We start from the raw sequence: 26148 nt of genomic DNA on the forward strand, positions 1-26148 counted from the left end.
AGAGCCAGAGCCCAGTGATCCAAAGTCATCAACCAAAAGCTGTGCACAGCGGCCGGCGTCCTCATCTGTTCTTGGGGAAAAGGATTTCTATGTTCCCTTCTGTCACCAGCAGCTGCCCAGGACCTGAGCCCCACAGTGACCTGCCACAAGAACCTGGGATGGGCACTGGGAGCCACCACGGGAGACAACTGACATTCTTCACCAGAGCTTACCAGCCTCTTCCTCCCGCTCTTCCCTGGATGCCCTACGGTGCTCTCTGGGCCTCCAGGGTTTCAGAGTTGCTGTTGCGGGCAGCTCCTGCCTGTTTCACAGCTGTTTGGGGGAAGGACTGGGTCCTGGAGCTCCTACCCCGCTCTCTTCCTGGAAGTCCTGTTGTAGGTTTTCAATGCTGTTCTTATGATTCTAAATTTTGTGTTTTCCCCTGAATCTTATCCCAGGAGCAACTTGTAAATAGGTAAAGTATTTCAGTATCATGAGAGTGAAAAGATTAATCCTGACGGACAGGGATACAGAAGTGTCTTTATGGAAAGTATCATTTGGAACAGGCTTGAATGAGCTCAGGTTGTCCTCTGTGAACAGGAGAGCCATTCAGACTTCTGTCCCTCCTTCTCTCCTGCTCCCTTTACTTGCTTCCTCCAGGTCTGGTCCAGGTAGAGGACAGAGCTAAGTGCAGTCCACTGCATGGCTTCTGATGCAAGCATTTCCTGAGCCCACAGCTGAATGCCGCTGGGAGTTCCTTGGTGCATGGTGGCTATACTAGCATGAGTTTCATGGATTTGGGCCAGTTGTGGGTTCCAATCAACAAAATAAGGTATTGAATGAGGTCACACTGACCTAGGGACTGGGCATCCCACTGGCTGAGGCTGTTACGCCATGGACCTTATTTGACCCCCAGGGCTGCTGGGGATGCTCCCCCATGCCTATCGCCCCTCAGCATGTGGGCTCTCCCTCCCACTGGACGTGGTGCCTGCTTCAAGAAGGTCCTCCACCCTCCCAGGCCAACCGCAAAGGCTTTTCTCCATGAGGCTGCATTATAGCAATGCACAGCGCGTTTATTGTTGATGCCTACTGGGGCTGATTTTCCTGTCCATCACCTATCTATTTATCTACTTTCATGCCTTTCTGAGTGTTATTGATTTAAGTCTATTTCTTAAAAATTGGATGTAGCTGGAATTTTTAAACTTAATCTGGGATCCCTGGGTTATTTTGTGTTGTTTTTTTTTTTCATTTTTATTTTGAAATTATTTCAAACTTGTAGGACAGCTGAAATTAATACCAACTCCTTACAGAGAACTCTAACATACCCCACTCAGATACCTACACCCACCAACTTGTAATGTTTTGCCTCATTTGCCATATCATTCTATCAATCCCTCTATCCATTTATCTATCTATCTACCTCTCTATCTCTATTTCTTCATATCTTCTATTGTCTAAACACTTGAGAATAGGTTGTATGCATCACGCTCCATGAACACTTTCATGTACATTTCCTAATAATAAAGATATTCCCTTAAGTACAGTTATCAAGTTCAAGAAATTTAAGGTCAATATAAAGTTTACAATCTTACTGCAATTTTTTCATATGCCCCCAAAATGACCTTCTTGGCATTATCTGGTCCAGGAATATGTACTGCCTTGAATTGTTATTGTCTCTTTAATATCCCTCCCTCACCTCTTCAGTTGTGGAAGCATAAGTACAACAGGAAATTTCCCATCTCCACCACTCCCTAGAACTCAGTTCAGTAGGATCAGTCACACTCACTGTGTTGTGCTACCCTCACCTCCATCCGTTACCAGGACTTTCCCTTCACCACACACAGAAACCCTGCACCCACTATGGATTAACCCCCCCTTTCTCCCACTGCTACCCCAATTACCTACACTCTACTTGCTGCAACTATGAATTTTCCTGTCTAGCTATTTCATATAAGCTGAGTCATATACTATCTATCCCTTTGTGCCTGATATATTTCACTCAGCATGATAATTAAAGGTTCATCCATGTAATAGAAAGTATCAGAATTCCATTCCTTTTTAGGGCTGCATAATATTCTATTGTGTATGTATAAGATATAGCCATTCACCTGCTGACAGAAGTTTGGTTTGCTTCTACCTTTTGGCTATTGTGAATGATGCTGTTATGAATATTGATGTGCAGATACCTGACTGATGCTTTCAATTCTTTTGGCTATATACCCCCAAGTGGGATTGCTGGGTCATATGGTGGTAGTATATATATATAACTTTTTGAAGAACCACCAAATTACTTTCCAAAGTGGATTCTCCATTTTACATTCCCACCAACAATGTGCAAAAGTTCCTATTTTGCTGCATCCTTACAAACACTTGTTATTTCCTATTTTAAAAAATAATAGGCCATTCTAATAGATTAGGTGATATCTCATGGTTTTGACTTACATTTTATGAATGGCTAATGATATTGAGCATCTTTTCATGTGCTTATTAACAATTTGTATATTTTCTCTGGAGAAATGTCTATTAAAGCCCTTTGTTCATTTTTGCATTGAATCCTTTAGAATCCCTTATCATCTTTTTCTGTGCAAATTTTTGTAATGTTTTCTTTGTATTTACCATGGGGATTAAATTTAACATCCTAAATCTATAACAACTTCATCTGATTTGATACCAACTTAACTTTAATACCATACATATGCTATATTTCTATACCTCTCCATTCCCCTATCTTTATATAGTCCTTGTCACAAATTAAATATTTATACATTATAACTCCGAACCCATTGACTTATCATTGCTTTTTATACATTTGCACTTTAAATCCTATAGGAAGTAAAAGGTTGGGCTACAAACCAAAAATACGTTATTACTGGTATTTATATTTACCCTTGCTATTATTTTACCAGAGGTGTTTATTTCTCATGGAACTTCTATCTGTTGTCTAGTATCATTTTCTTTCTACCTGAAGAGGTCTTTTTAGCATTTCTTACAGGGCTGATCTAGTGATGACAAATTCCCTCAGCTTTTGTTTGTCTGACAATATCTGAACATTTCTGTAGTTATTGAAAGACAGTTTTGCTGTATATAGAATTTTTGGCTGCCAATTATTTTTCTTTCAGCATTTTCAGTATGTTATCCCACTGCCTTCTTGCCTTCATGGTTTCCTGTAAGAAATTGCTACTCAGTCTTTTTGAGGTTCCCTTGTACATGACCTTTTATTCTCTATCTTATGACTTTTAGAATTCTCTCTTTATCTTTGGCATTTTACATATTATCATCTATTTCAGTGTGGATCTGTTTCGATTTATCCTGTTGGAGTTCATTGAGCTACTTTGATGTGTATATTCATGTCTTTCATTAAATTTGGGAAGTTTTCAGCATTATTTCATCAAATATTCTTTCTTGCCATTATCTCTCTTTCTTTACCTCTAGGAAACCCACAATGCATACGGTGGTATTTATATGTTGTTTGACAGTGTCCCACAGATCTCTCCGGCTCAGTTCACCTTCCATCATTATTTTACCTGTTTGTTCCACAGAATAACTCCAATAGTCTTAACTTCAAATTCACTGATTCTTTCATCTGCCAGCTCCAATCTGCTGTTGAATCCTGTAGCAGTTTGATATTATTGATGAATTCCAAAAAGAAATATTGGATTATGTTTGTAAACTGATTTTTACCTATGGGCATATTAGATTATATTGTATTCATAGATTTTCTTGATTAAGTAATTATGTAAACCTCTTGTGCCAGTAGGGCGTTGAGTCCCCACTGTTTGGTGGGTGGGTTCTCACAGATAAAAGGCATGGCAAAGGACAGAGTTAAGGGTTCTTAATGTTGGAGTTTTGATCTCGGAGCTTGATGCTGGAGCTGGAGCCCTGGGAAGCAAGGAACCCTGAACCCAGAGAGAAGCAAGACCCTAGAAGGGAGGAACCAGGGAGCCTGAACCCTTGCAGATGTCACCAGCCATCTTTGTCCAACAGGTGAAAATAGACTTTGGTGAGGGAAGTAACTTATTCTTATGGCCTGGTAGCTATAAGCTCCTACCCTAAATAAATACCCTTTGTAAAAACCAACCAATTTCTGTATTTTGCATCAGCATCCCTTTGGCTGACTAATAAAAACCCCTCTAGGGAACTTTTTGAAATTTTATCTGTTACTGTGATCTTCAGCTCATTAAAAGACATCTTTTAATTATGTCTATCTCTTTGTGGACATTCTCTTTGTGTTCATCTATTGTTTTTATGATTTCCTTTAGTTATTGCCCATGTTTTCCATTAGAACTTGTACATTTTTGGAACCACTTTTTTTAAGTCTTTGGTATATTCAAGCCCTAATCATCTTCACTGATGGTTTCTAATTCTTTATCCTGCTGTTTTACATAAGCCATCATTTCCTGTTTCCTGGTATGTTTTGTAATCTTTTGCTGCAGCCTGGATATTTTGAGATTTTAATGTGTCATTTCTGAAATGTATACTCTTAGGCATCTGCTCCTTAAGTGTTTTTTTATTTTTTTATTGAAGCATATCATGGATACATGAACACACATAAACAATGTGTATAGTAAAGATTGCAAACTTACAAAATAAACATACATAACATCACACAGGGGTCTCATACATCATCCCTCCACCAACTCTTTGCATTGGTGTGAAACATTTGTTACAAACTATGCAAGAGCATTGTCAAAATATTACTACCAACTATATTCCTTATCTTACATTTGGTGTATTTTTCCCCAACTATTTTTTAAAACGTATTTTTGTTATAGATATTGTGAACTTGCAAACCAATCATACAGATGTGCAGATTTCCATACAACTCCACACCCTGGTGGACCATTTGTTACAGATTATGAGATAATATCATCAGACTGTTACCACCAGTCATGGTCCACAGCATACATTTGGCACACTTTTTCCATACACCTCCATTATCAACACAGTATAGCTTGGCATTAATGCAAGAATATTACAGTATTACTGTTAACCACAGTCTTTAGGTCACACCGATTGTAGTTTTCCCATGTTTCTCCATATTGCCATCACCCTGCAATAGTGATGTACATCTGCTCTAGCTCACAGAAGGACCCTTAACCACAATTCTCAACTGCCTCTGGGTTCCTGTGTTATTCAGTCCCTAGATTATTCTTTTGCTTACATTCTATTGATGTTTACTTCCCCAGACTACCTTTTTCAATCACAATCCCATTTATAAACCAGTTGTTACTCACTATAATGTTTTACTATCAACTCTACCCATCTCCACACTTTTACAGTCAAGACCCTCACATCTATGGCCAAGTGATTCTTGAAAACCTGTCAAACCCTCCCAGTTGGGGCTGAACAGTTTATTCAACAAATGGTGTTGGAAGAACAGGATATCTGTAGCCAAAAGAAAGAAGGAAGACCCCTACCCCATACCTTATACAAAAATTAATTCAAAATGGATCAAAGACCTAAATATAAAAGGAAGTACAATAAAGCTCCTAGAAGAAAATGTAGGGAAACATCTTCAAGACCTGGGGGTAGGTGGTAGATTCTTAAACCTTACACCAAAAGCACAAACAACAAAAGAAAACATGGATAAATGGGACCTCCTCAAACTTAAACATTTCTGTGATTCAAAGGACTTCATCAAGAAGGTGAAAAGGCAGTCCGCTTGATGGGAGAAAATATTTGGAAACCACTTATCTGATATGGGTTTGATATCCAATCTATATAAAGAGATCATACAACTCAACCATAAAAGAACAAGCAATCCAATTTAAAAATGGGCAAAAGATTTAAATGGACATTTCTCCAAAGAGGAAACACAAATGGCCAAAAGAACATGAAAAAATGTTCTATATCACTAGCTATTAGGGAAATGCAAATTGAAACAACAATGATATCATCTAACACCACATAGAATGGCCATTATTTAAAAAACAGACAACAATAAGTGCTGGGGAGGATGTGGAGAAATAGTAACACTCCTTCACTGTTGGTGGGAGCATAAAATGGTGCAGCCTCTGTGGAAGACAGTTTGGTGGTTCCTCAGGAGGCTAAATATAGAACTGCCTTATGATCCAGTAATTCCTCTACTAGGAATATATCCAGGAGAGCTAAAAACTATGACACAGACAGACATCTGCACTCCTATGTTCATAGCGGCCTTGTTCACAATTGCCAGAAGATGGTAACAACCCAAGTGTCCATCCACCAATGAATGGATAAACAAAATGTGGTATATACATATGATGGCATACTATGCTGCAGTAAGAAGAAATGAAATTGGAACATATGTGATAACATGGATGAGTCTTGAAGACATTATACTAAGTGAAGTCATACACAAAAGGACAAATATTTCATGGTCTCATTAATATGAACTAAATACAAATAATAAACACATGGAATTAAAATCTAGAGTATAGGTTATAAGGAGATAAGAAGAGGGATGAGAAGAATTATGGATGCTTTTATGTACATAGAAGTTTTAATTAACTTGACTGTAAAAGTGTGGAGATGGATAGAGTTGGTAGGAACACATTACAGTGAGTAACAACTGGTCCTTAAGTTTTTATCCAGTTAATGTTATGACAGATTTCCTCGAATGTTAGGAGCGGACCAAAAAAAGAAAGAAAGAAAAACCACCTTATCACCTTCCTCAGGCTTTGCAGATTGGGTCTGCCAGAGCTCTTCTTCAGAGCTTAGCTTTTCTAACATAAATTTAGATTATACCCTGAGGCAAAAGCATAAGGTCTGCCCTGATCTATTCAGCATATATGTCTTCTCCTGGGCCCACACATGTGGCCATAGGAAATCACACATTTACACAGATCCAAATGCCAACTCTTCCCCAGGAATTCGGCCCGAGGCAGCTGCAATTTGACTGCTCTGAGGGGCGCCATATGCAGGGCAAGCTCTGGGATGCTGAGCCCAGGGCAAGTGTCCTGGTTTAATCCTCCAGACAGAACACACAGTCATGCGTGCTCCCACTGTGTGCGCGAGGATCATCCCACCCTCTCCGGAGCTGGGACCAGGGGCCTGCGTGGCAGCAGGTGCCAGCGCCACCTGAGGATGGGGGAGGGGCCAGCCATTTTCTCACTTTCCCTGAATCCCCTTAATTGTTCTCTGGGGCTTTGAGAAAGACGGTTCTGCCCACTCATGTTTGTTCCTTAGAGTTTCTGCGGGGGTCTGAGCCCTAGGACGGCTCCCTCCACAATCCCGATGACTGGAACTCCCCCTAGGTTTAAGTATTGTTTCTGTCCCACCCAGAATATGCCATTGCAGATAATATTGGGCTCGTTTCTGTCATCATCATGTGTTACTTACTTACTAGAGTTTTGGTTGTGCTTTCTAAATCCATTTCTTAGTTAGATTGATCGAGTTCCTTTTTTTCCATATTTTCTCCTTTAAGGGTTGAAAATTTTATATCCTATTTCAATTCTTTTTTAATTTTTTTTAGGGACCAGGGACCAGGTATTGAACCCAGAACCCTGAATGTGGAAAGCTGGCACTCGACCTCTGAGGTACATAGGATTCTCTGAATTGGTTTTTTCACTTGTTTTCTTTGTTGCTTTGTGTTTTTTTTTTTCAGGGAGGCATTGGAATCAAACCCAGGACCTCCCGTGTGGGAGGTGGGCACTCAACTGCTTGAACCACATCTGCCCCCATATCCTATTTCAACTCCTATGTGGTTATTTTTAGAAGTTGAAAACATAATTTTACACAGATTTTTTTCAATCTGTGCCTGGATAAATACGTGTTTGTGTGTATACATACATAAACATACATATATGCCAAAGACACATACATGTACACACATGCCTACATAAATTCATACATATACATTATACACACGAGGAAGGGAGGAAGGGAGGAAGGGAGAGAGGGAGGGGAGGGAGGGGAGGAAGGGAAGGGGAGTGGAGGGGAGGGGAGGAAAGAAAGACCTTAGGAAGTATTCCTTTTGATATAACCCCACCACCAACCTTTCAACATTTCAGCACTGCTTTTATGGTGAGAAAGCCTACAATTTGGGTTAAAGATTGTTATTGTTGTTTCAGGGGTTGTTACTGTTTGAAAAGTGAAATTTAATTAGGTTTAATGAACAATACTTCTGGTCTCTAGGCACTTGCATTTCTCCCATAACCCACTTAATCCAGCTAAGAGTGTAGTCCTGCTTTCGCATAACTGGGATACATTATCTAGTAATTTTTCCCAATAGTTTGTGGGTGATAAACTTTGAGTTCTTACATCTTAGAATTTTTTTTTTGCTCTTCCATTTGGTTTTGTACAGATTTTTAGGATCATAATCAGTTTCTTATCTGAGTTTATTTCTCTCACTATCTTCTCAAATCCCAGATTTTCCACTGTGAACACAGATGCCATTATGGCATTATTCTTTGGTGGATAATTTTACTCTGCTCTTCTGGAAGAATTTAATATTTTTTCTTACTTTTGGTGAACCCAGTGGGGCATTTTCATCTATGTATTTATGTATTCCTTCAACTCTAGAAGCTTTATTTTCTCATTTTATTTAAATTTGTGTATTTTCCATTTATTCCACTGTCTCTTTCTAATATTAGACTCAAGTCAAAATTTATTCTAATACCTACTGTCAAACAATGGTTTCTAAGTACAATTATTTGAGTACGGTCTCCTTGATAAAGGCAGATCTCAGGTCTGGGGTGGCAGGTACACATGCTGGAGCTGGAGCACCTCATTTTATTTTTGGCCAATAAAATCAGAGATCACAGGTATCATACCCAAAGAAAGCAGAAGCCAACCTGACCATTTGAGCATCAGAAAGAATTATTACTGCAGTGGATCAAAACACATCAAACACAAAATAATTTCACTAATTCAAAATGATAGAGAAAAATAAAACCTCATTGGTCATGTATTTAAATATCTTGGATATATCTTCATAACATACTTAAAAATAGACAAAAATATCCTGAAAACAAAAACTGCAAAGACAATCTGGGTTCCAGACGACAAGAATGGTCAGCATAAGAACATCTATTTCACGTGACCATTAAAGAGATAAAAATAGCAAGATGTACTGAATGCAGCTTGAGAACTTAAAAGTTATATACAGGGAAATGGATGTGGCTCAAGCAGTTGGGCGCCCGCCTAACACATGGGAGGTCCCAGGTTCAGTTCCTGGTGCTTCCTAGAGAAGACAAGCAAGACAGCGAACTGACGCAATGGGCAGCACAGTGAGCTGACACAAAAAGAGGACGCAACAAAGAGTCACAGCAAGGAACCACAGTGAGAAACACAATAAACAAGAACTGGAGGTGACTAAAGCCAATGGGTACCTCCCTCCCACATGAAATGTCCTGGGTTCAGTTCCTGGTGCCTCTTAAAAAGGAAGACGAGCAGACAACGAACAAACACACAGAGAGCAGACAGCGAGTGCAAGCAATGGGCGGGGGAGTCAGGGCAGGGATAGATAAATAAAATCTTTTTTAAAAATATTATATACAAACAGATGATGTTATTTTAAGGCCCCTTTTCAAATATAGAAATTGAAGTACAGACTAAGTAAGAGGTCAGCCAAAATCACAGTCAAAGCTACTTATCAGTGGGAGACAGGTCCCAAATCCCGAGCCACCCCAGCTCCTCAACCACAGCTCTTTCCAGATTTCTGGACAGAGCTTTACTGATTGTGCCTATTTCAAAAATGCCATTTTTTTTTATGGAGGAAAATAAGCCTTCTTCTTCCTCAAACTTTTCAGACCTAGCCACGGCTATTGAATGTAACTTTTGCTGCTCATTTTCTCTATTTGAGACTAAGTTTCGAGCACTTTAAAAGTACCTCTGTCTAATTCAGTGTACCTTTACAGTGATTTTTGGAAAAATACGGTAACTAATAAAAATGAAAAGAGTTTAAATAGTTGTCTGCTGGCCTAGCGACTCCAAATCCATCACCAGCTGCTTCCAGCAGATGCAAAACACGACTAGAAAGAAAATACACTTCTTGCCATGAATATTTTTTTCTATTTTTTTAACTTTAATCCACTGTCCCTAATCTTCCAGGACCCAAACACTGTTGTTTCAATGCGTCCCTGATGGATATTGTCAAGGAACTGCCACAGTCCTCATTCTCATTGAAATCTACGAAAAAGAAGAGAATAAGAAAACCGTCGTGGAAATTTAAAACAGGTTTGCAGTAAAATAATTCAATAGAAGTTAGGAAGACAAAAGAGAGAAAAATCTTCCAGTAAAAGAACAAAAGGAAAAAAGGAAATTGAAAGAGCAGAATACATGTATTTTCCAACATATAAAATGAAGAAAACTTTTCCACTCACCCTTGCCTAGGGATGTACTTGAGCGTACACTCCAGCGAAGCAAGACAACACAGCAGCCTCTAGGAAGACACAAGCTCCAGGAAATTGTGAGTCTAACTCCGGAAAGCAACGAGGGAAAGGAGGGCAGCTGTGTAATGAGCTGAGAGAATAAGGAAGGAGGGTCCACAGAAGAGAAACAGGACTGAAGACTTGAACAGAAAGGTGTGATAAGATCTGGTGTGGGGTATAAAAATCATTTGAACTTGGCCCCAGGAACCCTCCACCCCATTTAGCGGCACCTACGCCACACCACGGACGCCTACAGAAGCAAGGTCAGCTTTCTTAGTGGCTACGCATAGCAGTGTTTACGTTGTCATAAAATCATAAGGGCTGCTTATTTTTACTTTTCATCTCAGGCCACAGCCAAATTAAAGATGAATTATATATGGCAACAGAAGAGAATTTAAATACTACCAACATGGACGGGGAAATAAGTACAGAAAAGGAGGGGCAGAAGGGGCTTAGAGGAATCCAGGAACACCGTGTCATGGTTACCAGCAAGGACTTGGAAGATGCATAAGTGGCTAGCGGAGGAAGGGAGGACAGAGGACTGGCGTGGCTGCAAGGACCAGAGGAGCCACTTTCACATCCACCCTAACAGGAAATGAATGGAAAATTAGTAAGGCTGATCAATCAAGGAGTAGAAATATAAGCAGAAGTTCGGAAAATGGGAGGGAACAATAACCAGAAATAGACGCCTGTAAATGACGTCTGTCTTTGGGGGAAATGGGATAGCAAGAACAAAACTGAGGCTTATTATAAACCCTTCTTTACTTCCAGTGGCTCTGTAAATAATGTGTGTGTGTGTCATTTTGCCATTTTTAAATATTTTTAAAATGCCCAAGCTAATACATTTTGTCCCAATTATAGACATAATAAATAACTGAAAAGTCCATTTGGGGACAGACATATTAGATAATATGATGTCCAAATGAGATATGGTTCAGTAATCATGCAGCTATTATACCAACAATCCTTTAACTGCACTTGAAAAATAAATTAATCATCAGTCAAGATTACCATAAAGGTGATTGAAATTTATTATCTTCAAACCATACACCCAATTCAAGTCTAGGGATTCTAGATATAAATGTGAAAGGCAGAACAAAAAAAGGCCCTAAATGAAACTATAGGAAAATATCTTCATGAGCTTGAGAAAGGGAAAGACTTTCTATACACAACAAAATAAGCCTTAAATATAGAGGAAAGGAGTTATAAAGTGGATCGCAATAAAGTTAAGAATTTCTGTTCATCGAGAGACACTGGATATGGCCACAGTCGCACCGGTTCATTTGCAATCTGTGGCTGCTTTCACACCGCAAGGGCAACGTTGATTGGCTGCCAGAGACAATATCGCCTGCAGAGCCTAAAATACTTATTTCCACCGGGCGTTTGCAGGAAGAGTTTGCTGACCCCAGTCTACATAAACTAGAAGCTGAGTCCAGCCTCCAGTCGCGGCAGGTCTCTGTTTCCCAGAGCTGCTCCAAGGATGGATCAGCCAGGCAGCTGCCAGTGACTCAATGTATGAGAAAAAACGTAAACGTAGTATCCACTAGCTCAGTTTCCTCAGCAAAATCCTCTTCTAACTGGGATAACATCGGAGACTGCACCTGCAGGTGGAAAGTGTTTTAAAGTTTGTGGCCAGCACCACGTGCAAATGCCTGATTCAACTGGGCCATCTACAGGAGGTCAGGGAGGTGATGGCCTTCACCTGAAATTTAGAAAGTGAATATCGCAGGCGGGAGATAGTTAACAAGATAAGACTTTCGCATTTATCTAACTTTAAACTTTAAAACCCTTTCATGAGCTCTCCAAGAATTTATGTGGTTCAAAAAAGAGCAAAGGAAAATCGTTAAAAAGAACTTTAAAACAATGGATCAATGTACCAACATAAAAGCCAGAAAAAATAAATTTAAACAGATTGGTTATCTTGTCCCTGTAAGTCACTTCTTATCTTGATGAGTATAGAGCTGTGCTGGTCAATGTGGTGGCCGCTGGTGCATGGGGCATTTGAGCACTTGAAAGGTAGCTAACTGGAATCCAGATGTGCTTTAAGTATAAAAAGTACACTGAATTTCAAGACATCAAACAAAAAATGAACGCAAAATATCTTAATTTTTATAGTGATTACATTTTATAGAGTTCACAACAGTTTGGACACATTGGGTTAAATAAAATATATTATTAAAATGTGAAAAAAGAGACAGACTTGTTTTAATCTGCTAGGCTGCCAAAATGCAATATACCAGAAATGGGTTGGCTTTTACAATGGAAATTTATTTTCTTGCAAGCTTACAGTTCTGAGGTCAAGAAAAATGCCCAAATCAAGACATAATCAGGCAATGCTTTCTCCCCCAAAACCTGCTGCCAGGGACCCTGGGCTCCTCTGTCACATGGCAGGCACATGGCGGCATCTGTTGGGCTCTCCTTTCTCTAACAGGTTTCCTGCCATCAGCTTCAGTTTCCTGGGGCAGTTTCTCTGCTCCTGTGGGTTTCTCTCTGTCTCTCTCTCCATATTCATCCCATTTATAAAGGACTCCAGTAAGAGACCCACCCCGGGTTATGCCTGAAGTAACCTAATCAAATGATCCCAACAAAAATAGGGTCACACCCACAGGAATTGATTCACTTTACGAACATGATTTTCTGGGGGCCATGCAGTAACAAATTGTTACAATATTACTATTGTATTTTACCAAGAAAGAAAGTATACTTCACTTAAAAGTTTAAAAAGGAGAGAAAGAACATTAAAAGAGTGAAAAAGAAGTCAAGCAAAAAAGTGTAAGATATTTGTAAAACATACCATTAAATAAGGGCCCAAATAAATAAAATAGAAAAACTTTTAACAATCAATAAGGAAAAAAATAAAAATAAAAAACAGAGCACCAAAGAGAAATATAGACAAGAGACACAAATAGACACTTCACAAAAGAAGATAATCAAAGAGCTATTTAGAAACCTGGAAACGTGTTCAACCTCATTAGTAATCTGGAAAGTGCTAATTAAAATCACAAAATATCACTTCACATCCACCAGAAGGGTTAAAATTTTAAGTCTCAAAATACCAAGTGTTGAGTATGAAGAACAAGAATTTTCATACACTGCTGATGAGAATGTTAATTGGTGGATCCATTTTGGAAATCATTTGGCATTATCTGCAAAAGTTAAAGATATGCCACTCTAATCTTACAATTTCACACCTATGTCTATACCAAATAGAAATACATAAGCAAGTGCATCAAAAGACATGTAAAATAACAATCTCTACAGCAGTTTTATTCATAATAGACAATATCTAGAAGCAAACTGAAGATTAATAAAATAATAAATTATCTTATATGTAATAAAAATGAATAAACCACAGCTGCATGTAACAACCTGGGTGAATCCCATGAAAATAAAATTCAGGAAAGCAACCATACACAGAAGCATGCAGCTGTGTGATTCCATTTACACAACATTCTGAAGTAGAGCAAAACTAAACTCTGGTGGTAGACGTCAGGCTAATAGTTTTCCTCTGGACGGGGAAGAGCTGAATTGTGTGATGGTTACCTGAATGGGTTTACTTGGTGAAAATTCATTGAGTTAGTTTTGATATTGTCACATTTGTGTCAATGTGATATTGTCACATTTGTGTCGATGATACCTCAAATGTTTAAAATAGATTTAAGAATAACTTCTGAAATGAAACTTGTATCTCTCTGTGAGCTAACCAGTGTGTTAAATGTTGCTTCAAACATTGATAAAACATATTAATAGAGAACAGTGAATGAACTAATGTTTCCTGGCTATTATTTCAAATGTAGATTTTATCAGTGTGGGCTTAATCAAATCTATTCTGGCAGTCAGTGATAATTTGCTTACTCTAAGCCGCCAGACATCATGCATAGTATGTGTGTCCTTTTTAATACAGATACAGTAGATTAAGAAATCCTTTTACAATTCTGAAATTCCAAACCACACTTGCCTTCTCTCTACAAAATGAACACGTTTTCCTTCCTCTATATTCTTTCTCTCTGGAATAGATATAGTGCCTCTTTCATGTCAAGACAGGATTTTTTACCTACAATTTATTTTCAGTCACCTAAGACTAACTTACCCATTGTGATGGCGTGAAGTTGTATGGACCCCAGGAAGGTGTGTTCTTAAAGTTAACGCACTTCTGTGGTGTGGGCACATAGGATCTTTTGGTGAGTAGAATCTTGAGATGTGACCCTCCTCACTCAGAGTGGGTCCTAATCCAGACAGAGAGAGAGAAAGGCACAGCCATGGAAGCACGAAGCTGGAAGCACAGAACTGGGAACAGAGGGGGAGCGCAGCAGCTGCTGCCCTGTGCCTAGCCGTGAGCCGGAGGAGCCCAGGGCAGCAGCAGCAGGTTTTCAGGAAGAAGGTATGGTCTTAAAGATGCCTCGATTTGAGACATTTTCACAGTGTCAGAACTGTGAGCTTATAAGCTAATAAATTCCCACAGTAAAAGTCAACCCATTTCTGGTAGATTGCTGTCAGCTGCCTAGAAAACTAGACCACCAGTTTTCAGAACCTCGCAGGCTGGGCTCGTTAACCATGCCTTCTAGACTCTCCAATCCCTCTGCCCGCTCCTACCTGCAGGTGAGACAGGTCAGCCCCTTCTACTACCTGGCATGGAGCCGGTGGCCAGCTGTCCAGCCAGGCTTTTCCCACAGCCTGTTCTGCAGTGATTGTTAACCCACAGTGCAGCATTTTATATAATTCCTTATTTAATTTCATATTAGTTTTAATCAATTATTTTGGCTTGGCTGAAACAGTGAGTCCACAGCTTTTGCTGTAACTTGTAGCTGTATGTTTTGGAAACTTAATAAACATGTTTTTGAGGTTTTATTTTGCGACATTAAAAATAAGCAAGAAAGAAAGTTAACATCCAGGTAAAATGGGCACGTAGGGTGCGTGTGCACACAGAGAGTGCTTACACGCGCATACGAATGTGTACTTAAGATGTTAATTCACAAGAGTTCTGAATTTTCCTTTTGCCGAAATAGCTCATAGTGTGTGTAGCCTGTGAATAAGGACACCACTGTGATAAACAGCATGGAATTTGCTATCGGGAAGTACCAAACGACTGCCTTCTTCTCCGTGGAGGAGTAAAACACTACCTAATCCTGATTTAAAAAATAAATCAAAATGATAGCAGGGATTTTCAGCAGCACCCCTCCGTAGCAAGATGATTTTTCTTCCTGTAACAGCATGTCAGGATGAGACAGGAGCTCTGAGAGAGCTGAGCCCTTTGGGGAACATCTTCAGAGACAGACTGAGGTGGCACTTACAGGAAAGAGTCCTTTAGTAAAAGTATCCATAATTCCAAGGCTATAAAGCCGAAAGAAATTTTCAGATTTATGTTCCAGTGCCATAAAGAGGTTTGAGAGAGAGAAAATCTCTACCATAATAAATCTGAGCCAATTAGAAAGGTGCACTTTAAAGTAAACAAGCTTTAATTTATAATGTAAATTTTGCTACCAGCAATGACGCACTAAGTGTTTTCCACTAATCCTCCAATGAGAACAAGTAGAAAATCTAGATAAAACGCAAAGATCACGTGCATAACAGTGAGGAATTGCAGGGCCAAGAAGAAGAAGGGACAGTGGTGGTGAGAGAACACCAGGGTTCAGGGCCACTTTTCCAGAGGCACGTGTTGATTCTGAAAGCGAGGTCTAGGAAGCTAAAATTAGAGCAGGCGACGGCAGACAAAGGAGCTGGGGGATGACATAGGAATCGGCCCAGCAAATACAGGAAAACCTCGTAAGGGTCCTAGATTTAAACCCTAGAGGGTACATGCAAAAACGAGAATCAGACCCGGAAGCAAAGCCCACTTCTCCATTTCTCAATCCCCAACTGAATTAAGGTAATTTGGGATTGCTAGTGCCTATAGCCCAGCTGCTGGCCAGAAGCAAACACAATACGAAAGCAAGAGAGTACTCAGGACCCTCAAGTTATCTCCACAATGTTTCACAGATCATGCTTGGGACAAAATGAAGAAACAGTCTCAGAGGCAGCACAGACCATGAGACTGAAATCAAAAGTGAAAGGAGAGAAGCAGCTGTCGCCCAATCAGTTGAGCTCACGTCTACCATATGGGAGGCCCTGGGTTCGTGTCCCGGGGCCTCCTTGTGAGGGCAGGCTTGCCCACACGCTGCGGAGAGCCACCAGCCCGCAAGCACCACGGAGCGCCGACTCAGCAAGATGACGCAACAAAAAAAAAAGGGAGACCAGCAAAAACACAGAAGAGCGTGCAGCGAATGGACACAGAGAGCAGACAGCATGCAAAAAGCCACAAAGGGAGGAGAGTTTTTTAAAAAAATGAAAGTAGCCAACAGGAAGCGATGCACAAGGTACCCAGAGAATGGCATTATTAGACAGGGGTGGTAAAATAATTCTCATTAATAAACAAAATGAAGAGAGAGCTTGTGGACTGAACACAGGTCAACCAAAAATAGCCTCAATAAAGCAAGGATACACAAAATATTGGGAATTGTAGAGAAAAAAGAACATGAGACAATGCAAAAAGTAAGCTTTTATAATCGGCACTGTTGACATTTTGGTCTGGATAATTCCCTGTTGTGGGAAACTGTCCTCTGTGTTGTAGGAGGCTTAGCAGCAGCCTCCGCCTCTACCCACCAGATGCCAGCAGTGCTGCTCTCCCAGTATGAGAACCAAAACCCTCCAGGCACTGTCAAATACCTCCTAGGAGAGAAAACCGACCTGGCGGAGAACTACTGAGCAAAAGTAAATGTCTGTGGTAAACACTTAATTACAGTCCCAAAAGGAGACAGAGAAAATGGAGAAGTCATATGTAAAGAAATAATAGATGACAATTTTCCAAAACATACCAAGTAGCAGGTTAAAGAAGATTGGATCCCAAGCATGTTAAACAAAACAATCAAATTATATATATATAGCTGAAAACCAAAAGTAGAGCACATTTTAAAAGCAGCCAAAAAAAAGTAGAGTACACTCAATGGAGCTTACTTCTTTTACTTCTTAGGAGAAGTAGTAAAAGTCAGGAAAGAATTGAGTGATCTTTTAAGATGCTTAAGGAAACTAATTGCTGGGAAGTAGACTTGACCCAGTGGTTAGGGCGTCCATCTACCACATGGGAGGTCCGTGGTTCAAACCCCAGGCCTCCTTGACCCGTGTGGACCTGGCCCATGCACAGTGCTGATGCGTGCAAGGAGTGCCCTGCCACACAGGGTGTCCCCCACGTAGGGGAGCCCCACATGGAGTGCGCCCCGTAAGGAGAGCCGCCCAGCGTGAAAGAAAGTGCAGCCTGCCCAGGAATGGCACCGCACACACGGAGAGCTGACACATAATGCAATAAAAAGAAACACAGATTCCTGTGCTGCTGACAACAACAGAAGTGGACGAAGAAGACGACGCAGCAAATAGACACAGAGAACAGACAACTGGGGCGGGGGAAGGGGAGAGAAATAAGTAAATAAATAAATCCTTAAAAAAAAAAAAAGAAACTAATTGCCAACCAAAATTCCATATATTCTGAACTATCTTTCAGAAATGAAAGCAATATAAAGATATTTTCAGACAAGCAAACATGGAAAAATTTTGTCACAGGCAAACTCACTTGAAAGAGAACATGGAAGGGTAGAAGAAAAATAATCTCAAATGGAAGCGAAGAGATGCAGGAAAGAATGAAAAGCAACAGAAAAGGGAAAACATGGGAAAATAAAAAATATCGACTGCAGAAAATAATGACAATCTCCTGAAGTTTAAAAATATAGAAATAAAATATATGGCAGTAATGGCATGTAAATTGGAATTATGGAGTTAAAGTGTGAACAGAATTAAAGTATTTTAAATTTTTGCCTGTTCAGAAAAGTAGGTGACTTGCACTAGACTTTAATTAGTCAAGGATCCATGTAGAAATCTCCAGAGTGCTCACTATAATAAAAAATGGGAGAGTGTTTTACTAGCAAGTAGAGAAGGGAGAAACTTGAAGAGTGTAAAATACAGAATCAAATCCAAAAGCACGCATTCAAGGAGAGAAGGAACACAGAAGAGGAAGGGCAATTAAGAAGCAAATAGCAAGGGACAGAGTTGAACCCAAGCAAATCAGTAAGCATATTAAAGACAAAAGACAAACGCTGTAGTATTTATTTTTTAAAACAATATGTACTACTTGCAGGAGACATCATGATCATTTCAACAAAAAACTGTAAAAGCAATTTCTAAAGTTAAATAGGAATAGGGATTGAATATGCAGCGATGGTTACATAATACAGGGAGAGAATAAAAATATATTTTAAAACTCATGTTCATTTACTATTTGGCATATCTGTATCACTTTAAAATGAATACTTGTTAATATTTTTAATATCATTTAAGGCACCATACATGGTGTGATACCATTTTAATTTTTAAATAGATCTCTACACAACTATGAAAAACATAAAAAAAAAAAGATAATGTGAACTACAGCAGAATGCTTTCGGTAATGGTGATTTGGGTGATATTTTCCCTGTCTCCTCTCCTTTTTAATTTGGTTTTCTTCACTAAATATGTCTTACTTATATAGTTTTAAAAAATAACATTTCTTAAAATATTACCAGAATAATTACCTAATTATTCCTTGGGCATTTCTTCACAGAATGTGTCCTAGGTGTCTTGTTCTTTATAATTAATAGTTGATAATACTATTTAAATTAGGGTTTGAGTATTTTAAATAATGCCTGATAAATGCAATATCATCATTCTAACAAACAGGAGCAGAGAGGCACCATAGGAATTTCAAACAACACGCAAACCTTGAGGATAGTGGATTCCATGGCTGCCATCCACACTAGCAAACCCCAAATGTCCAAACACTTTGTTCCACTCTCGTGTGACTAAAGCTTCTACAAAAGTAGAAGCTGCAATCCAATAAAACTTATAATACCAAAACTCACTGATGCATAATTAAATGATTTGTACTTCATCCACATGAAAAACATGACAATCTTCTGAAGATTGTTAATTCATATTATTCATCTTCAAACACTGCCTTCTGGACATACTTTCCTAACTGTACAAATTTATTCTACGCATATCAATACTGCAAAAATCATTTAGGTATATGTGCAGAGGCAGCTGATAAATTACAGGAATAAAGGAGAAATGTCATGGAAACTCTGAGCTGCTCTGAACCTTGCGTTTGTACCGTTTCAAAATGATTTTTTACTTATTATCTCATCCCATGTCCCATTACAAGTTCATGAAGCAAATTAGCAATCACAGGTCAGAGGATGCATTTAGGAATAATCTGCACATTTTCCTTTAAATTTATGTATGCAGCTACATGGAGTTTATATATACAACAGTGTATCACAGACAGCCTATAAAGAACATCTCCTCTCCCACAGCAGCTATCCAATTTAGTCTTCCTCATCCCTTGCCTACACTTTGCCTCCTCTCAAATATACCCTCTCCACTCCCACATACAAACTCTATCTAAACACAGCTCTAGGAGCATCCCGTCCTGTTTAAAAATCCACCGCACCTTCCCACTTTCTATCTACTTTATTGATACATATTAATAAAGCATAAATCCATCCAGTGTACAATCAATGGATTCGGTGTAATCACATGGTTGTGCTTTCGTCACTTCAACCATTTTATAGCATTTTCATTATTCCAATAATATTAATAATAATAATAAAATAAACAAAGCATCACCTCTCAATCTCTGTGCTTCCACTGCCATACATAGCTGCTCTTCTATTTCCTTCTCACTAGTCTCTTTGTATTTATATTTTGTAGAAACAGTCTTATGTTTACAATATCACCCATATTCATATTTCACATGAGGTTTCACTATGTTACACAGTCCCATGTTACATTTGTTGGCTTTCCTTCTAGTAATATACATGTCTGTAGACTTTCCCCTTCAACCACCGTCATACCCATAAAATAGCTCTACCAGTTACACACACTATGATATGTTTTCACCATTTCTATTCATTTCCAAAGATTAGCAAACAACATTTTTACCAATTCTGCACAGATTAACCATCAGCTTTCCATTCTCTACCCACCTTCTATTTCCTGGTGATCTATATTCTAATTATTAACTCCATGAGTTTACATAATATATTTAGTTCATAATAGTGCAGTCACACACTATTTGTCCTTTTGAGTCTGGTTTGCTTCACTCAATAATGTCCTCCAGGTTCACCCTTGTTGTCATATGCTTCACAACTTCAATTTTTCTTACTGCTGCATAATATTCCATCATGTGAATACACCAGTTTGTTTATTCATTCACCGTTTGATGGACACCTGGCTTGTTTCCAACTTTTGGCAATCATGAATAATGCTGCTATGAACATCAGTGTGCGGATGTCTGTTCGTGTCTCTGCTCTCAGTTCTTCTGGCTATGTACCTAGTAATGGTATTGCTGGGTCACATGAAAAGTCTATATTCAACTTTCTTAGGAACTGCCAAACAGTCCTCCACAGTAGTAGCTGTACCATTCCTACAATCCCACCAACAGTGAATAAGTGTTCCTATCTCTCCACGTTGTCTCCAACATTTACAGTTTTCCGACTTTTTATTAATAATAGTTGTTCAGTCTAATTGGTATGAAATGACATTTCATTGTGGTTTTGATTTGCGTTTTCCTAATAGCTAGCGAAGTTGAACTTTTTTTCATGTATTTCTTCACCATTTGTATTTTTTCTCTGGAAATTGTCTTTTCAAGTCTTTGCCTATTTTTTAATCAGGTAGTTTGTCTTTTCATTGTTGAGTTGTCTGATCTCTTCATATATCATGGATATTTAACACTTATCAGATATGTGATTGCCAAATATTTTCTCCTTATATCATATCTTCCACCTGTGTATCATATCTTCCACCTGTGTTTCTTGATGATGATACTTACAAATAGTGTCAGTAAGAAAAATAATATGTGTGGCAGATACTACATTTCTTTCTTACAGATTCTCAACAAAGCAAGTACATTATATTTTCTGGGAATTCTTGCAATAAAACCTACAGCCATCAGCCAGTAATAGATGTTCCTCAGAACATACCTTGTGGAAAGCTGTGCTATCCTCCACCATGAGTTCAGCCATTCCTCACCTGGTTTCCATTTTCTACACAGCCTTTCCCATGTTCCCCAACTGGCAAACTCCTACTCAGTTTTAAAAATCTAACCACCTCCTCTTTGGAACCATTCCCAGCTACCTTACATGGAAATAGATGTTTTCCCCTGCATCACTTTGAACAGACATTTATGGTGAATTTCATCAAGTGGTAACCTTAGGTTTACCTGTCAGTCTCCTGAGCCAGGCAGTGAGCTATCTAAAAGTAGAAATCATCTCTTAATCATATATGAATCCGCAGACTCTAGAAAACTTTGCCATAGGAATTCAGAAAGTATTTATGGAATAAACTGATGAAAGAGGAAAGGACCGTTTACAATATAACTTCCCCCGATAGCTCCAGCCAGGGAATATCTGCTGGCATAAAGGAGGAACAATAACAATATTCGGGGAGAAATAAACTACGATCTCTAGAATGGCCTAGTCAGAACGAGCAACGACCACGAGACCTGAATTGGTAAAGAGAATTTGGACCAGTCAAGACTGCCCGCATGAATCGATATGAGCGCGGCGGTGCCTCTGTCCATGGTGCTGAGATTCCAGCTGGAAAAACCTGGCTCGGCTTCAAAACCAGAAAGAGCCAAGTCCAGCTGGAATACAAATGTTTGCATATTTCATTATTTCTGATATAGAGACTGCCTTTTCGTCCAGGAGCTCAGCACAGCCACATTCAATCAGTTACAGTTCAGCCAGTTTAAATAGATTAAGCTGACTCTGTTCTGCAGAAGAAAGTTATCAAATCTAAGGGAAGCAGTCGATGCAGCGCGAAGGACTTTCAAATCAGGAGATGTGGATACTCTTTGAAGCCAGGCCTCTGACCATGCAGTGACCTTGGACAAGTGGCCACACCGTTCAAGTCATCGACTTCTTTCCCTTTCAATAATTAAGACTGAGCAAACCGTCAGTGAATGCCCACTGCCTGGCAAGGACTGTCTCTTAGTTAATCTTCTCAAAGCCCTGTGAAGTAGGTATTACTATTCTCACGTTACACAGGAGCAAACAGGGCACAGAAAGGTAAAGTAATTCGCTCAGCTCCACCCACGAGCAAGCAGCATCTCCTGGTTGGGGAGTTCAGTGAGCTTCTGGCTAGTTCCACCGCCAACTTGACATCAAGCAAGGCTTCTCCCCTCTTCCACCTGTGCACCCGAGGCTGTTGACCACAGTCCTGACACGGGTTTCCCCTAACACAGGGATGTCGATGACACATAGTGCTTATGATTTTTGTTGTGTTTTTAAAATTTTATAACTTTATGGAAGTTCTTTTCTCTCATTGTCATACTGTATAAGCCAAGCTTGGGTCCAACCACATCATAAAATCCACAGTTCTTTATATTGATGTGATTCCTTAAGACACCATGAAGAGGCTTGCAGCTTCTTCGTGAGTAGTCTCTCCCAAAGGGGCTGTGTCAGCCCTAGGGGGTCTCTTGTCATGCCCACACCTCCTGCTCCTCAGGTAGGTGGCCACTGCACCATTATGCCCTATCTGGAAGAAGGACCCACTGCCGGAGACAGCTGTGGGTCAGACACACTGTGAGGGAGTCTCTCTAGCTGGAGCTGACCCTGGGTGGGTGGGGAGGTTGACCTCACTTTCTCACTCTACTGGGCAACCCTGGTAGAGTGCGTTCACTGAGCCGCCTGGTCCTTTCGCATGTGGCTTTTCTATGAAAATGACCCGTGTCCAGGGTCTGGCTTTGTGTTCACTTAATCATCAGTCTCTTTAGCTATTGCAAGGACAAGTAAAGTACTATCTTGCCCATTTATTAACAGGATATGTATGACTCAGAACACTTAAGAAACAGAACCAACAGAACCAGAACTCACACCGGCTCCAGAAGCTAGCAGAGCTCTGAACTCCTTCTAGTAACAGGAAGAGCCTTGTGCACTGTCCCCACCCTGACCCCTGCCTCCCCAGCTCCATTTCCCACTGACGTAGCTTGGGTCAACTCCTAGAGCTTCTTTGTCAGCTTCTGTTCCTTTCTCCTTTCCTGTATTTCAAGCTCTCTAAACAGCAACTTTTGATCTTGTGTGCCCCACACGACAGCACCTGTGTTCCTTTACAGCTCTTCTCTCCTGAGAACTTTCCCAGCCCATTACAACACAGTCTTTATTTTAAGGCATGATTCTCCTCATAGGAGAAAGCACATGTTTAACACAGGCATAACGTGGGGAAAGATGCCACTCACCAGAGCAGTTTTAACTAGGTTAAGTGATGCAACACGCACCAGCGATTAACGTGACAAATGCTGCACCTGTAGGATTATGGACTGTCACCTCGCTTCCTACCCCCCTCTATCTAAGCCCCCCTGGTGGCTCTTACCGAGTGTGTTCTGCCGAGCTGTGGCTCATCTCACAGCTTTCTGACCACATTCTTCCTGCCTCCTGAACACCTCCCACTGTGCCACACCCTGACCCCCTCCACGCCCCCCCAGAACAGACCCCAGCACCTCGTATAGACAAGCCCATTCTTAATGAAGTAAGCAGTTCTGTTAAACATCTGTACGGAATGAAGGCTGTAAAAATGCAAAGTGAATATCCAGAACAGTCTAGAAGGGCAGAGGAACAAACTTACACAACTATTACACCGATTGTGCCGGTCTAAGTTGGCCATGCTAAGGCAAGAGGCTCTTGGGGCAGGCAAGCTTGCCTGTGTTAGGAGCCTTGCTGGCCCTTAGAGTGCTCCAGCCCCTGCCCTCATCGACCAGGGGGGGCGGGAAATGCCCATTACTGGAGTCACGGGGGTTGGTGTGTTCAAATCCCACGGCGGCCCTCCGGCTGGACAGATTCGCCAGCCACAGAGCCAGGCCCCTAGCCAAAGAAGTTACATGCCAGGGGCAGCAGAAAAGCCGACGACAGATGGGTACCCCCGAATGCCAGTGCCTGCCTTACAGAAGACTCACGGTGGCGTTGGCACCTGTTCTCGCTCCTGATTCCTGGATCGGGATACTTTGTCCTGCGTTTCTGAGCTGAGCGAAAGCGGGTGGGGGACTGAAGTGCCCCCGTGCACAGGTGGTCAGGGCGGTGGCACAGTCTCACCCTGTCCCTCCTAGGCGCGGAGACTGCGCACACTGAGGAGGCATACCTGAGCGGGATCGGAGCACTGGCCCACCTCGCTCAGGGCCAGCCTAGCCTCTGGGCCGAAGGAACAGCGCCCGCCGCCCCACCCCTCAGGTGCCCTGGGCCCGCGCGCGGCGGGGAGAGGGGAAGCCCGCGGCCGGAACTCACCACGTCCATGATCTGCAGGAGGCTCAGCGAGAAGTAGACGGTCAGCGGCTGCGAGTCGTTGGCCACGGGCCTCTCCAGGGGGTTGTAGTTCTTGACCAGCTCCCTGTAGAGCTTCCTCTGGAACTCGCCTTGCAGGGACCCTTAAGGAGAGGAGAGCGCGCCCGGCTGCTCAGGGACGGCCGGCGGCGCGGGGCCGCACGCCCACTTGCGCGCTCCGCCCGCGGGTCGCCCCGGCTGCCCCTCGCCCGCGGGGAGAGCCCGCAGCGGGCCCCGAGCCGGCTTCGCCGAGCCGCGCTCCGCGCCCCGAGCCGCACGGCGCCGCCGGGGACCCCGCGCCGGGGCGAAGGGGAGGGAGCCCCGGCGGCGGCTTTACCGTGCAGCAGCGACGCGGCCACCGCCAGCCACACGCCTCCGCGCCAGCCGCGCATGTCGAGCCCCGGAGCTGCGGCGCGCGGCGCCCGGCGTCCCCGCGCTCGCCCCGGCCTGCGCCTCGGCTGGCGGCGCCCGCTCGGCCCGCCCGGCTCGCGCCTTTAAAGAGCAGCGCCGCCCCGGTGCCCGCGCGCCCTCCACGTGACGGCGCTCCGCCCCGCACCGGCCCCCGGCCGAGCCCGCAGCTCCCGCGGCGGCCGGGGGAACTGCAGCCCGGGTGGACGCGGCCGCACACCCCGTCGCCGGCCTGGAGCCTCGGGGCGCCCGCGGCCCCGTTTCCACCGAGCGAGCCTTCCGTTCCGCGTCTTGGCGCTCGCCGAGGGCTGCCGGGGCGCGCTCTGCCCGTCTCCTCGGTCCTTTGTTCCCACTCCCTCCTTCCCGCTCTCGGCCCGAAGCCGCGCCGCGCCGTGGGGTGACAGCGGACAGCCGAGGGGCCGTGCTCCAGGGCCCTCCCTCCGCCACGGCCGGGGACACCCTACGGTTTGGGAAGTCCCACCAACCGGACCAGACGAGATCGGCCGGGGAGGAGCCCGCGTCCCGTTCCCCAGCCAGACCCGAGTGTTGGGGTGTGGGGTTTGGGGTTTGGTTTGTTTGCTTTTCAGCTACCATTTGCTGGACATCCCCTGCCGGTTTCTCTGCAAGGTTCTGGAAGTGCCGAGAGGAAGGCGAAATCTTTTCCTGGGTGCACTGTGGGGAAAAGAGCTGCTTGCCGCGTGTGCGATGGGATTCCCTGCAGAAATCCCGATTTACGCTTCAGTCCCTTTTGAAAGAGACTCGGGAGAATGAAAAGTTCGCTCTCATCCCCTGGCTGAAAGACAGACAAAACTTGGTGTTCCGACGAGGCCTGCTTGAGCCCCGGGAGAGGCGGTGGGCCAGCGAGGCCCGGAGGAGGGGTCAGGGCGGGCGGCCGGCCTGGGCGTGGGAGGGGCGCGGCTTCTGGACCCGGAGGAGGGAAAGGAGGTGGAGCCGCGGAGGGCTCGGCATGGGGGGGAAGCTCAGCCCCTCTGCGCACAGCGCGGCGTGAGGAAGGCTGGGTGGCGCGGGGCTGGGTG

At 42.4% G+C, this 26148-nt stretch overlaps 1 protein-coding gene across 2 annotated transcripts in view; it reads right to left on the reverse strand.

Annotated features, from left to right (window-relative positions):
- CHRNA7 (cholinergic receptor nicotinic alpha 7 subunit) overlaps positions 1–25474 on the reverse strand; it is a 119085-nt gene extending 93611 nt beyond the window's left edge. The window contains exons 1-2 of one of the 2 annotated variants that reach the window (XM_071214398.1): positions 25332–25474; positions 24668–24807 (exon numbers count right to left, since the gene is read on the reverse strand). In XM_071214398.1, coding sequence (XP_071070499.1) covers positions 24668–24676 — 9 coding nt within the window. In that variant the 5' untranslated portion in view covers positions 24677–24807; positions 25332–25474. Of the gene's footprint in view, positions 1–24667; positions 24808–25040; positions 25188–25331 lie in introns of those variants that run through there. The other variant, XM_058294821.2, reaches the window with a different exon arrangement.
- Between the last annotated feature and the right edge of the window lie 674 nt (positions 25475–26148).

This window comes from Dasypus novemcinctus, chromosome 3 (assembly GCF_030445035.2).
Source record: "Dasypus novemcinctus isolate mDasNov1 chromosome 3, mDasNov1.1.hap2, whole genome shotgun sequence".
In the NCBI taxonomy this organism is placed as follows: domain Eukaryota; kingdom Metazoa; phylum Chordata; class Mammalia; order Cingulata; family Dasypodidae; genus Dasypus; species Dasypus novemcinctus.